This window comes from Zeugodacus cucurbitae, chromosome 3 (assembly GCF_028554725.1).
Source record: "Zeugodacus cucurbitae isolate PBARC_wt_2022May chromosome 3, idZeuCucr1.2, whole genome shotgun sequence".
NCBI lineage: Eukaryota > Metazoa > Arthropoda > Insecta > Diptera > Tephritidae > Zeugodacus > Zeugodacus cucurbitae.
This window is the reverse complement of record NC_071668.1, coordinates 48513656-48526658: the sequence shown is the minus strand read 5'-3', so window position 1 is coordinate 48526658 and position 13003 is coordinate 48513656. Positions and strand designations below refer to the sequence as shown.

Here is a 13003-nt window from a genome sequence, read left to right as displayed (position 1 = left end):
ACTTGGAGCTACGCGTGAAAAGCACGTGATGCCCAAGCATTTGGAAAAAATCAATAAAGACAAAGACCCACCATTTGCACACATGGTTGAGTATTATTATCACTCGGCCGCTCAGCTAATGGAGCCGATGATGATAAAGGAGCTGGAAAAGTATCCTTACATGAAGAAGGAACAGCGTGAACAACGTGTTTCCGCCATGCTTAAATTGATGGGCTGCACTACAAATCTATTGGAAGTTACCTTCCCTATAATAAGAAGTGATGACAATTACGAGCTAATCACCGGCTATCGCGCACACCACACTAGACACAGATTACCACTCAAAGGCGGTGGGTTCAATTATATTATTGGCTATTATTTTTCTAGAAAAGCTGGTATATTCAAAAAATTTCTCAACGAATTTTCTAGAATATATGCATGTAGTTGTGTGTTTCAAGAAAATGTTCTTCCTTTTCAATGCTTCAACTGCTGATGTCTAGCATGATATATATAACTGACTGATAATATCCGTTCCTCTTTTGTAGGCATACGTTTTGCCATGGACGTCGACGCCGATGAGATACGCGCTTTGGCTTATCTGATGGCGTTTAAGACGGCTTGCGTGAATGTACCGTTTGGTGGTTCCAAGGGTGGCATACGTATCGACCCGAAGAAGTATACTGCACAAGAATTGCAAACAATTACGCGTCGCTATACAATGGAGCTATTACGTCGCAATATGATAGGTCCGGGTATAGATGTACCGGCACCAGATGTGAATACCAGCCAACGCGAGATGAGTTGGTTGGTGGATCAATATATTAAAACTTTTGGTAATTTTTTTTTATGAAATATTAGAAAACGTCTTGATAGACAAATAAATTGTTCTTCTAGGCTATAACGATGTAGATGCATTGGCCATCACGACTGGTAAGCCAGTAGAAATAGGCGGTATAAATGGTCGCACCGCCGCCACGGGACGTGGTCTATTTAAGGCGGCTGAATGTTTTATTATGGATAAAGATTGGATGGATTTATTAGGCTGGAAGACTGGTTGGAAAGATAAAACCGTGATCGTACAAGGGTTTGGCAATGTCGGTTCCCATGCATCCGTTTTTGTAGTGGAAGCCGGTGCCAAACTGATCGGTGTTCAAGAATTTGACGTGTCTCTAGTAAATGAGAATGGCATTGATCCAAAGGTATGTGGCGTATTGAAAATAAATATCTCCATGATAATATTTTTTTAATTTTCTTCATATACTTAGGACTTAATGGAGTATTATGCAAAAAATAATAAATCAATCAAGGGCTATACCAAAGCCACCGAAAAAGAGGGCAGTTTGTTGGGTGAAAAATGCGATATACTAATGCCTTGCTCTACGCAAAAGGTTCTCACTGTCGAAAATGCTAACAGTGTACAAGCCAAGATGATTTTAGAAGGCGCTAATGGTCCTTCGACGCCAGCTGCCGATGAAATATTACGTAAAAAGAATGTACTCATTATACCGGATTTGTTTTGCAATGCTGGCGGTGTAACGGTATCCTACTTTGAGTACTTAAAGAATATCAATCATGTATCTTATGGCAAAATGAATGTTAAACGCGAGAAAGCCATAATCAACGAGATCTTTAACTCCATGAATGAGTGCGAGGTAAGTGAACTTTGACCACCGTGCAAATAAGTTAATTTGTTAATATGAATTTTTTTAATTTATTTATTTAGGATAAGTTCAAGCCAAACAAAAAGTTAAAGCTCATAAGAGACTGTACGAAGGAGGCGGATATTGTAGACGCAGGACTACAAACAGTTATGGAAACTGCGGGGGCAGGCATTAAGATTGTGGCCAATGAATTCGGTCTCTGCAATGATTTACGCACCGCTGCCTTTATTTACTCGATTTCTAAGATTTTCCGAGCCTTAGAAATGAAGGGCATTTCTCAACAATAATTACAGAATGCGTCTGAAGTCGCTTGGCGATTATTTATTTTTACAAATTTTACATTTATATATTTATAAGATCCAAAGTGTAATATCCTTTTGTATATTTTTCTTAAATTTTTAAATAAATATTTCTTTACAAAAACACAAACAGAATGGCTTCTTGACAGCAACAGTTTAACAATTAAAAAAAAAAAACCCCTACCCACTTACTACGCCAATTTTGGTGGCATTCACCACTGCAATGATTTACGCACCGCCGCCTTTATTTACTCGATTTCGAAGATTTCCCGAGCATTAGAATTGGAGGGCATTTCTCAGCAATAATTGCAGAATGCGTCTGAAGTCGCTAGGCGATTGTTTATTTTTACACATTTTACATTTATATATTTATAAGATCGAAAGTGTAATATCCTTTTGTATATTTTTCTTCAATTTTTAAATAAATATTTCTTTACACAAACACAAACAAAATGGCTTCTTGACAGCAACAGTTTTACAATTAAAAAACAAAACCCCTACCCACTTACCTCTGTTTTTGGTACCCTTATATCTGTTTTTCTGTTTTTGGTAATATGGTACTCATACGACCTGTATAACCCCATTTGCGCGCCGTGAAAAAATCGGTTTTTCACCACGCGCCAATGCATCAAATGCACCAAAATGCACCAAAAAAGTGGTGAATGGTACCAAAAATCCATCCACCAAATGCACCAAAAATAGCGTAGTAAGTGGGTAGGGGTTATTATGCATTATTCGTCATTTTTTACGATCCCCAAAATCCAAAATTTTTGCCAGAATAAAATAATTAACATTAAAAAAACATTAACATTAACATATTTTCAACAGAAAAAATTAAAACTTCAAAACATAAACAGTCAATATTTTCAAATTTATTTTTCTCAGTTCAGTTGATATTGAGATTTTCATAAGAACAGTTGTGTTGAACGGAGCGATTTGAATTTGTTCTCGAAGAAAATAATTACAAAAAAAAACCTGACGCAAATAATAAATAAACAAAAAATATTTTCTTACTGAATATTGTGGAATATTTATATATTCGTAATACAATTGTATATATACAATATACAACAAAATCAGCGGATACCAAAATAATTGCCGAAAAAGTGAGTGCAAAAAATTTCTTACAAAAACACACAAAAAAAAATCATAACTGGGATTGCATTATCGCAAGGCAATATGTCCTTCCTTTTAAATGGTAAACTTTTACGATCTTCACTATCGAAGACAGTTTTAAACTGGACCGGACTTGGGGCTACGCGTGAAAAGCACGTGATGCCCAAGCATTTGGAAAAAATCAATAAAGACAAAGACCCACCATTTGCACACATGGTTGAGTATTATTATCACTCGGCCGCTCAGCTAATGGAGCCGATGATGATAAAGGAGCTGGAAAAGTATCCTTACATGAAGAAGGAACAGCGTGAACAACGTGTTTCCGCCATGCTTAAATTGATGGGCTGCACTACAAATCTATTGGAAGTTACCTTCCCTATAATAAGAAGTGGTGGCAATTACGAGCTAATCACCGGCTATCGCGCACACCACACTAGACACAGATTACCACTCAAAGGCGGTGGGTTCAATTATATTATTGGCTATTATTTTTCTAGAAAAGCTGGTATATTCAAAAAATTTCTCAACGAATTTTCTAGAATATATGCATGTAGTTGTGTGTTTCAAGAAAATGTTCTTCCTTTTCAATGCTTCAACTGCTGATGTCTAGCATGATATATATAACTGACTGATCATATCCGTTCCTCTTTTGTAGGCATACGTTTTGCCATGGACGTCGACGCCGATGAGATACGCGCTTTGGCTTATCTGATGGCGTTTAAGACGGCTTGCGTGAATGTACCGTTTGGTGGTTCCAAGGGTGGCATACGTATCGACCCGAAGAAGTATACTGCACAAGAATTGCAAACAATTACGCGTCGCTATACAATGGAGCTATTACGTCGCAATATGATAGGTCCGGGTATAGATGTACCGGCACCAGATGTGAATACCAGCCAACGCGAGATGAGTTGGTTGGTGGATCAATATATTAAAACTTTTGGTAATTTTTTTTTATGAAATATTAGAAAACGTCTTGATAGACAAATAAATTGTTCTTCTAGGCTATAACGATGTAGATGCATTGGCCATCACGACTGGTAAGCCAGTAGAAATAGGCGGTATAAATGGTCGCACCGCCGCCACGGGACGTGGTCTATTTAAGGCGGCTGAATGTTTTATTATGGATAAAGATTGGATGGATTTATTAGGCTGGAAGACTGGTTGGAAAGATAAAACCGTGATCGTACAAGGGTTTGGCAATGTCGGTTCCCATGCATCCGTTTTTGTAGTGGAAGCCGGTGCCAAACTGATCGGTGTTCAAGAATTTGACGTGTCTCTAGTAAATGAGAATGGCATTGATCCAAAGGTATGTGGCGTATTGAAAATAAATATCTCCATGATAATATTTTTTTAATTTTCTTCATATACTTAGGACTTAATGGAGTATTATGCAAAAAATAATAAATCAATCAAGGGCTATACCAAAGCCACCGAAAAAGAGGGCAGTTTGTTGGGTGAAAAATGCGATATACTAATGCCTTGCTCTACGCAAAAGGTTCTCACTGTCGAAAATGCTAACAGTGTACAAGCCAAGATGATTTTAGAAGGCGCTAATGGTCCTTCGACGCCAGCTGCCGATGAAATATTACGTAAAAAGAATGTACTCATTATACCGGATTTGTTTTGCAATGCTGGCGGTGTAACGGTATCCTACTTTGAGTACTTAAAGAATATCAATCATGTATCTTATGGCAAAATGAATGTTAAACGCGAGAAAGCCATAATCAACGAGATCTTTAACTCCATGAATGAGTGCGAGGTAAGTGAACTTTGACCACCGTGCAAATAAGTTAATTTGTTAATATGAATTTTTTTAATTTATTTATTTAGGATAAGTTCAAGCCAAACAAAAAGTTAAAGCTCATAAGAGACTGTACGAAGGAGGCGGATATTGTAGACGCAGGACTACAAACAGTTATGGAAACTGCGGGGGCAGGCATTAAGATTGTGGCCAATGAATTCGGTCTCTGCAATGATTTACGCACCGCTGCCTTTATTTACTCGATTTCTAAGATTTTCCGAGCCTTAGAAATGGAGGGCATTTCTCAACAATAATTACAGAATGCGTCTGAAGTCGCTTGGCGATTATTTATTTTTACAAATTTTACATTTATATATTTATTAGATCCAAAGTGTAATATCCTTTTGTATATTTTTCTTAAATTTTTAAATAAATATTTCTTTACAAAAACACAAACAGAATGGCTTCTTGACAGCAACAGTTTAACAATTAAAAAAAAAAACCCCTACCCACTTACTACGCCAATTTTGGTGGCATTCACCACTGCAATGATTTACGCACCGCCGCCTTTATTTACTCGATTTCGAAGATTTTCCGAGCATTAGAATTGGAGGGCATTTCTCAGCAATAACTGCAGAATGCGTCTGAAGTCGCTAGGCGATTGTTTATTTTTACACATTTTACATTTATATATTTATAAGATCGAAAGTGTAATATCCTTTTGTATATTTTTCTTCAATTTTTAAATAAATATTTCTTTACACAAACACAAACAGAATGGCTTCTTGACAGCAACAGTTTAACAATTAAAAAAAAAAACCCCTACCCACTTACTACGCCAATTTTGGTGGCGCGAGAAAGCCATAATCAACGAGATCTTTAACTCCATGAATGAGTGCGAGGTAAGTGAACTTTGACCACCGTGCAAATAAGTTAATTTGTTAATATGAATTTTTTTAATTTATTTATTTAGGATAAGTTCAAGCCAAACAAAAAGTTAAAGCTCATAAGAGACTGTACGAAGGAGGCGGATATTGTAGACGCAGGACTACAAACAGTTATGGAAACTGCGGGGGCAGGCATTAAGATTGTGGCCAATGAATTCGGTCTCTGCAATGATTTACGCACCGCCGCCTTTATTTACTCGATTTCGAAGATTTTCCGAGCATTAGAATTGGAGGGCATTTCTCAGCAATAATTGCAGAATGCGTCTGAAGTCGCTAGGCGATTGTTTATTTTTACACATTTTACATTTATATATTTATAAGATCGAAAGTGTAATATCCTTTTGTATATTTTTCTTCAATTTTTAAATAAATATTTCTTTACACAAACACAAACAAAATGGCTTCTTGACAGCAACAGTTTTACAATTAAAAAACAAAACCCCTACCCACTTACCTCTGTTTTTGGTACCCTTATATCTGTTTTTCTGTTTTTGGTAATATGGTACTCATACGACCTGTATAACCCCATTTGCGCGCCGTGAAAAAATCGGTTTTTCACCACGCGCCAATGCATCAAATGCACCAAAATGCACCAAAAAAGTGGTGAATGGTACCAAAAATCCATCCACCAAATGCACCAAAAATAGCGTAGTAAGTGGGTAGGGGTTATTATGCATTATTCGTCATTTTTTACGATCCCCAAAATCCAAAATTTTTGCCAGAATAAAATAATTAACATTAAAAAAACATTAACATTAACATATTTTCAACAGAAAAAATTAAAACTTCAAAACATAAACAGTCAATATTGTCAAATTTATTTTTCTCAGTTCAGTTGATATTGAGATTTTCATAAGAACAGTTGTGTTGAACGGAGCGATTTGAATTTGTTCTCGAAGAAAATAATTACAAAAAAAAACCTGACGCAAATAATAAATAAACAAAAAATATTTTCTTACTGAATATTGTGGAATATTTATATATTCGTAATACAATTGTATATATACAATATACAACAAAATCAGCGGATACCAAAATAATTGCCGAAAAAGTGAGTGCAAAAAATTTCTTACAAAAACACACAAAAAAAATCATAACTGGGATTGCATTATCGCAAGGCAGTATGTCCTTCCTTTTAAATGGTAAACTTTTACGATCTTCACTATCGAAGACAGTTTTAAACTGGACCGGACTTGGAGCTACGCGTGAAAAGCACGTGATGCCCAAGCATTTGGAAAAAATCAATAAAGACAAAGACCCACCATTTGCACACATGGTTGAGTATTATTATCACTCGGCCGCTCAGCTAATGGAGCCGATGATGATAAAGGAGCTGGAAAAGTATCCTTACATGAAGAAGGAACAGCGTGAACAACGTGTTTCCGCCATGCTTAAATTGATGGGCTGCACTACAAATCTATTGGAAGTTACCTTCCCTATAATAAGAAGTGATGGCAATTACGAGCTAATCACCGGCTATCGCGCACACCACACTAGACACAGATTACCACTCAAAGGCGGTGGGTTCAATTATATTATTGGCTATTATTTTTCTAGAAAAGCTGGTATATTCAAAAAATTTCTCAACGAATTTTCTAGAATATATGCATGTAGTTGTGTGTTTCAAGAAAATGTTCTTCCTTTTCAATGCTTCAACTGCTGATGTCTAGCATGATATATATAACTGACTGATAATATCCGTTCCTCTTTTGTAAGCATACGTTTTGCCATGGATGTCGACGCCGATGAGATACGCGCTTTGGCTTATCTGATGGCGTTTAAGACGGCTTGCGTGAATGTACCGTTTGGTGGTTCCAAGGGTGGCATACGTATCGACCCGAAGAAGTATACTGCACAAGAATTGCAAACAATTACGCGTCGCTATACAATGGAGCTATTACGTCGCAATATGATAGGTCCGGGTATAGATGTACCGGCACCAGATGTGAATACCAGCCAACGCGAGATGAGTTGGTTGGTGGATCAATATATTAAAACTTTTGGTAATTTTTTTTTATGAAATATTAGAAAACGTCTTGATAGACAAATAAATTGTTCTTCTAGGCTATAACGATGTAGATGCATTGGCCATCACGACTGGTAAGCCAGTAGAAATAGGCGGTATAAATGGTCGCACCGCCGCCACGGGACGTGGTCTATTTAAGGCGGCTGAATGTTTTATTATGGATAAAGATTGGATGGATTTATTAGGCTGGAAGACTGGTTGGAAAGATAAAACCGTGATCGTACAAGGGTTTGGCAATGTCGGTTCCCATGCATCCGTTTTTGTAGTGGAAGCCGGTGCCAAACTGATCGGTGTTCAAGAATTTGACGTGTCTCTAGTAAATGAGAATGGCATTGATCCAAAGGTATGTGGCGTATTGAAAATAAATATCTCCATGATAATATTTTTTTAATTTTCTTCATATACTTAGGACTTAATGGAGTATTATGCAAAAAATAATAAATCAATCAAGGGCTATACCAAAGCCACCGAAAAAGAGGGCAGTTTGTTGGGTGAAAAATGCGATATACTAATGCCTTGCTCTACGCAAAAGGTTCTCACTGTCGAAAATGCTAACAGTGTACAAGCCAAGATGATTTTAGAAGGCGCTAATGGTCCTTCGACGCCAGCTGCCGATGAAATATTACGTAAAAAGAATGTACTCATTATACCGGATTTGTTTTGCAATGCTGGCGGTGTAACGGTATCCTACTTTGAGTACTTAAAGAATATCAATCATGTATCTTATGGCAAAATGAATGTTAAACGCGAGAAAGCCATAATCAACGAGATCTTTAACTCCATGAATGAGTGCGAGGTAAGTGAACTTTGACCACCGTGCAAATAAGTTAATTTGTTAATATGAATTTTTTTAATTTATTTATTTAGGATAAGTTCAAGCCAAACAAAAAGTTAAAGCTCATAAGAGACTGTACGAAGGAGGCGGATATTGTAGACGCAGGACTACAAACAGTTATGGAAACTGCGGGGGCAGGCATTAAGATTGTGGCCAATGAATTCGGTCTCTGCAATGATTTACGCACCGCTGCCTTTATTTACTCGATTTCTAAGATTTTCCGAGCCTTAGAAATGGAGGGCATTTCTCAACAATAATTACAGAATGCGTCTGAAGTCGCTTGGCGATTATTTATTTTTACAAATTTTACATTTATATATTTATAAGATCCAAAGTGTAATATCCTTTTGTATATTTTTCTTAAATTTTTAAATAAATATTTCTTTACAAAAACACAAACAGAATGGCTTCTTGACAGCAACAGTTTAACAATTAAAAAAAAAAAAAACCCTACCCACTTACTACGCCAATTTTGGTGGCATTCACCACTGCAATGATTTACGCACCGCCGCCTTTATTTACTCGATTTCGAAGATTTTCCGAGCATTAGAATTGGAGGGCATTTCTCAGCAATAATTGCAGAATGCGTCTGAAGTCGCTAGGCGATTGTTTATTTTTACACATTTTACATTTATATATTTATAAGATCGAAAGTGTAATATCCTTTTGTATATTTTTCTTCAATTTTTAAATAAATATTTCTTTACACAAACACAAACAAAATGGCTTCTTGACAGCAACAGTTTTACAATTAAAAAACAAAACCCCTACCCACTTACCTCTGTTTTTGGTACCCTTATATCTGTTTTTCTGTTTTTGGTAATATGGTACTCATACGACCTGTATAACCCCATTTGCGCGCCGTGAAAAAATCGGTTTTTCACCACGCGCCAATGCATCAAATGCACCAAAATGCACCAAAAAAGTGGTGAATGGTACCAAAAATCCATCCACCAAATGCACCAAAAATAGCGTAGTAAGTGGGTAGGGGTTATTATGCATTATTCGTCATTTTTTACGATCCCCAAAATCCAAAATTTTTGCCAGAATAAAATAATTAACATTAAAAAAACATTAACATTAACATATTTTCAACAGAAAAAATTAAAACTTCAAAACATAAACAGTCAATATTGTCAAATTTATTTTTCTCAGTTCAGTTGATATTGAGATTTTCATAAGAACAGTTGTGTTGAACGGAGCGATTTGAATTTGTTCTCGAAGAAAATAATTACAAAAAAAAACCTGACGCAAATAATAAATAAACAAAAAATATTTTCTTACTGAATATTGTGGAATATTTATATATTCGTAATACAATTGTATATAAACAATATACAACAAAATCAGCGGATACCAAAATAATTGCCGAAAAAGTGAGTGCAAAAAATTTCTTACAAAAACACACAAAAAAAATCATAACTGGGATTGCATTATCGCAAGGCAATATGTCCTTCCTTTTAAATGGTAAACTTTTACGATCTTCACTATCGAAGACAGTTTTAAACTGGACCGGACTTGGAGCTACGCGTGAAAAGCACGTGATGCCCAAGCATTTGGAAAAAATCAATAAAGACAAAGACCCACCATTTGCACACATGGTTGAGTATTATTATCACTCGGCCGCTCAGCTAATGGAGCCGATGATGATAAAGGAGCTGGAAAAGTATCCTTACATGAAGAAGGAACAGCGTGAACAACGTGTTTCCGCCATGCTTAAATTGATGGGCTGCACTACAAATCTATTGGAAGTTACCTTCCCTATAATAAGAAGTGATGGCAATTACGAGCTAATCACCGGCTATCGCGCACACCACACTAGACACAGATTACCACTCAAAGGCGGTGGGTTCAATTATATTATTGGCTATTATTTTTCTAGAAAAGCTGGTATATTCAAAAAATTTCTCAACGAATTTTCTAGAATATATGCATGTAGTTGTGTGTTTCAAGAAAATGTTCTTCCTTTTCAATGCTTCAACTGCTGATGTCTAGCATGATATATATAACTGACTGATAATATCCGTTCCTCTTTTGTAGGCATACGTTTTGCCATGGATGTCGACGCCGATGAGATACGCGCTTTGGCTTATCTGATGGCGTTTAAGACGGCTTGCGTGAATGTACCGTTTGGTGGTTCCAAGGGTGGCATACGTATCGACCCGAAGAAGTATACTGCACAAGAATTGCAAACAATTACGCGTCGCTATACAATGGAGCTATTACGTCGCAATATGATAGGTCCGGGTATAGATGTACCGGCACCAGATGTGAATACCAGCCAACGCGAGATGAGTTGGTTGGTGGATCAATATATTAAAACTTTTGGTAATTTTTTTTTATGAAATATTAGAAAACGTCTTGATAGACAAATAAATTGTTCTTCTAGGCTATAACGATGTAGATGCATTGGCCATCACGACTGGTAAGCCAGTAGAAATAGGCGGTATAAATGGTCGCACCGCCGCCACGGGACGTGGTCTATTTAAGGCGGCTGAATGTTTTATTATGGATAAAGATTGGATGGATTTATTAGGCTGGAAGACTGGTTGGAAAGATAAAACCGTGATCGTACAAGGGTTTGGCAATGTCGGTTCCCATGCATCCGTTTTTGTAGTGGAAGCCGGTGCCAAACTGATCGGTGTTCAAGAATTTGACGTGTCTCTAGTAAATGAGAATGGCATTGATCCAAAGGTATGTGGCGTATTGAAAATAAATATCTCCATGATAATATTTTTTTAATTTTCTTCATATACTTAGGACTTAATGGAGTATTATGCAAAAAATAATAAATCAATCAAGGGCTATACCAAAGCCACCGAAAAAGAGGGCAGTTTGTTGGGTGAAAAATGCGATATACTAATGCCTTGCTCTACGCAAAAGGTTCTCACTGTCGAAAATGCTAACAGTGTACAAGCCAAGATGATTTTAGAAGGCGCTAATGGTCCTTCGACGCCAGCTGCCGATGAAATATTACGTAAAAAGAATGTACTCATTATACCGGATTTGTTTTGCAATGCTGGCGGTGTAACGGTATCCTACTTTGAGTACTTAAAGAATATCAATCATGTATCTTATGGCAAAATGAATGTTAAACGCGAGAAAGCCATAATCAACGAGATCTTTAACTCCATGAATGAGTGCGAGGTAAGTGAACTTTGACCACCGTGCAAATAAGTTAATTTGTTAATATGAATTTTTTTAATTTATTTATTTAGGATAAGTTCAAGCCAAACAAAAAGTTAAAGCTCATAAGAGACTGTACGAAGGAGGCGGATATTGTAGACGCAGGACTACAAACAGTTATGGAAACTGCGGGGGCAGGCATTAAGATTGTGGCCAATGAATTCGGTCTCTGCAATGATTTACGCACCGCTGCCTTTATTTACTCGATTTCTAAGATTTTCCGAGCCTTAGAAATGGAGGGCATTTCTCAACAATAATTACAGAATGCGTCTGAAGTCGCTTGGCGATTATTTATTTTTACAAATTTTACATTTATATATTTATAAGATCCAAAGTGTAATATCCTTTTGTATATTTTTCTTAAATTTTTAAATAAATATTTCTTTACAAAAACACAAACAGAATGGCTTCTTGACAGCAACAGTTTAACAATTAAAAAAAAAAAAACCCCTACCCACTTACTACGCCAATTTTGGTGGCATTCACCACTGCAATGATTTACGCACCGCCGCCTTTATTTACTCGATTTCGAAGATTTTCCGAGCATTAGAATTGGAGGGCATTTCTCAGCAATAATTGCAGAATGCGTCTGAAGTCGCTAGGCGATTGTTTATTTTTACACATTTTACATTTATATATTTATAAGATCGAAAGTGTAATATCCTTTTGTATATTTTTCTTCAATTTTTAAATAAATATTTCTTTACACAAACACAAACAAAATGGCTTCTTGACAGCAACAGTTTTACAATTAAAAAACAAAACCCCTACCCACTTACCTCTGTTTTTGGTACCCTTATATCTGTTTTTCTGTTTTTGGTAATATGGTACTCATACGACCTGTATAACCCCATTTGCGCGCCGTGAAAAAATCGGTTTTTCACCACGCGCCAATGCATCAAATGCACCAAAATGCACCAAAAAAGTGGTGAATGGTACCAAAAATCCATCCACCAAATGCACCAAAAATAGCGTAGTAAGTGGGTAGGGGTTATTATGCATTATTCGTCATTTTTTACGATCCCCAAAATCCAAAATTTTTGCCAGAATAAAATAATTAACATTAAAAAAACATTAACATTAACATATTTTCAACAGAAAAAATTAAAACTTCAAAACATAAACAGTCAATATTGTCAAATTTATTTTTCTCAGTTCAGTTGATATTGAGATTTTCATAAGAACAGTTGTGTTGAACGGAGCGATTTGA

General features: G+C 36.4%; 4 protein-coding genes across 4 annotated transcripts; all 4 read left to right on the top strand.

Moving 5' to 3' along the window:
- Positions 1-1049: 1049 nt before the first annotated feature.
- LOC128920171 (glutamate dehydrogenase, mitochondrial-like) lies at positions 1050-1538 on the top strand (the record flags this gene model as incomplete). Its single annotated transcript, XM_054226761.1, has 2 exons — positions 1050-1178; positions 1245-1538. Coding segments are annotated over 2 exons (423 nt in total), but the record flags the coding sequence as incomplete, so codon positions are not given.
- Positions 1539-4235: 2697 nt separating this feature from the next.
- Positions 4236-4724, top strand: LOC128920165 (glutamate dehydrogenase, mitochondrial-like; the record flags this gene model as incomplete). Its single annotated transcript, XM_054226755.1, has 2 exons — positions 4236-4364; positions 4431-4724. Coding segments are annotated over 2 exons (423 nt in total), but the record flags the coding sequence as incomplete, so codon positions are not given.
- Positions 4725-7986: 3262 nt separating this feature from the next.
- Positions 7987-8475, top strand: LOC128920169 (glutamate dehydrogenase, mitochondrial-like; the record flags this gene model as incomplete). The annotated part of the gene is made up of 2 exons (XM_054226759.1): positions 7987-8115; positions 8182-8475. Coding segments are annotated over 2 exons (423 nt in total), but the record flags the coding sequence as incomplete, so codon positions are not given.
- Positions 8476-11172: 2697 nt separating this feature from the next.
- Positions 11173-11661, top strand: LOC128920166 (glutamate dehydrogenase, mitochondrial-like; the record flags this gene model as incomplete). Its single annotated transcript, XM_054226756.1, has 2 exons — positions 11173-11301; positions 11368-11661. Coding segments are annotated over 2 exons (423 nt in total), but the record flags the coding sequence as incomplete, so codon positions are not given.
- Positions 11662-13003: the final 1342 nt, after the last annotated feature.